Below are 1,069 nucleotides of genomic sequence, written 5' to 3' on the forward strand. Positions count from 1 at the left end.
ATACCCTGCTTTATTGGGATTAATTGGAAAACCAGGTTCTAAGCGTAGTAAAGCAGGAATATATGTTTTTTCTCACAAGTATTCAGATAAAAATTATGTAGGATCAAGTAACGATTTAGCAAGAAGATTCAAGCAATACTTTGAAAAGAATGCGCTATTTTCTAACAAAGATACAGGAATGTTGTTACCTATGTTAGAAAAGGAAAACTTAAAAGCGTTTACTTTAGAAGTAACAGTTATACCTTCTTCTTTTTCTAATTATGCTCATTGTTTCTTAGAACAATATTTCTTATTAGATAAAAGATTTAATCTTAATACTCACAAGATAGTAAATTTCAGAGTTAATCAAGGATTTAAAATTTATTTATACGATAAGGATTGCAAAACTTTATATTATTCTAGTAATTCATTAAATGCTTTTTGTGCTGACCTGGGTATACACCACTCTTCTTATAAAAAACACGTAGCTAATAATGAACCTTATTTAGGCTATTTCCGTATATCTAATTACCTTATTCCAGAGGCAGTACCTGCAGATTTAACGGAAGTCCAGGTACGTGAATTTATAAATAAACAAAGAAAGGATAGTTTAAATAAATTACATATATCTTATGGTAGTGTAGTAGAGGTATTAGATATAGATACAAACACTATTACAACAATAGATTCAGTAGCAAAAGCAGCATCTAAATTTGGTGTTAGCAGATCTACAATAAGAAGTTATATATCTAGCGAAAAACCTTACAAAAATCGTTACATATTTAAGTTTATTACCTCGTAGAGTGATGGTGACGATTTTAGGTCGAAGTTGTAGAACGACCCAGGTAGATTAAATCAATTCTCTGTTTTAATTAACAGATTAGGAACATTCTATGGTCAATGTTCAGAAATTTGTGGTATCTTACACAGTTCTATGCCTATCGTTGTAGAATCTGTATCTCTAGAGAAATTCTTATCTTGATTACAAGAACAATAGTAGGATAAAACCTATCTAAGAACTCTCTACAGCTTTTTATAAAATAATGGTTATTTTACCGTTAACTTGTTATGAAAGGTAACACCTTTACCA

The 1,069-nt window shown here is 29.8% G+C and overlaps 1 protein-coding gene across 1 annotated transcript; it reads left to right on the forward strand.

Moving 5' to 3' along the window:
• Window positions 1-208: 208 nt before the first annotated feature.
• On the forward strand, window positions 209-514 carry COCVIDRAFT_65061 (hypothetical protein; the record flags this gene model as incomplete). The annotated part of the gene is made up of 1 exon (XM_014694481.1): window positions 209-514. A coding segment is annotated over one exon (306 nt), but the record flags the coding sequence as incomplete, so codon positions are not given.
• Between the last annotated feature and the right edge of the window lie 555 nt (window positions 515-1,069).

Source organism: Bipolaris victoriae (assembly GCF_000527765.1).
Source record: "Bipolaris victoriae FI3 unplaced genomic scaffold scaffold_496, whole genome shotgun sequence".
In the NCBI taxonomy this organism is placed as follows: Eukaryota; Fungi; Ascomycota; class Dothideomycetes; order Pleosporales; family Pleosporaceae; genus Bipolaris; species Bipolaris victoriae.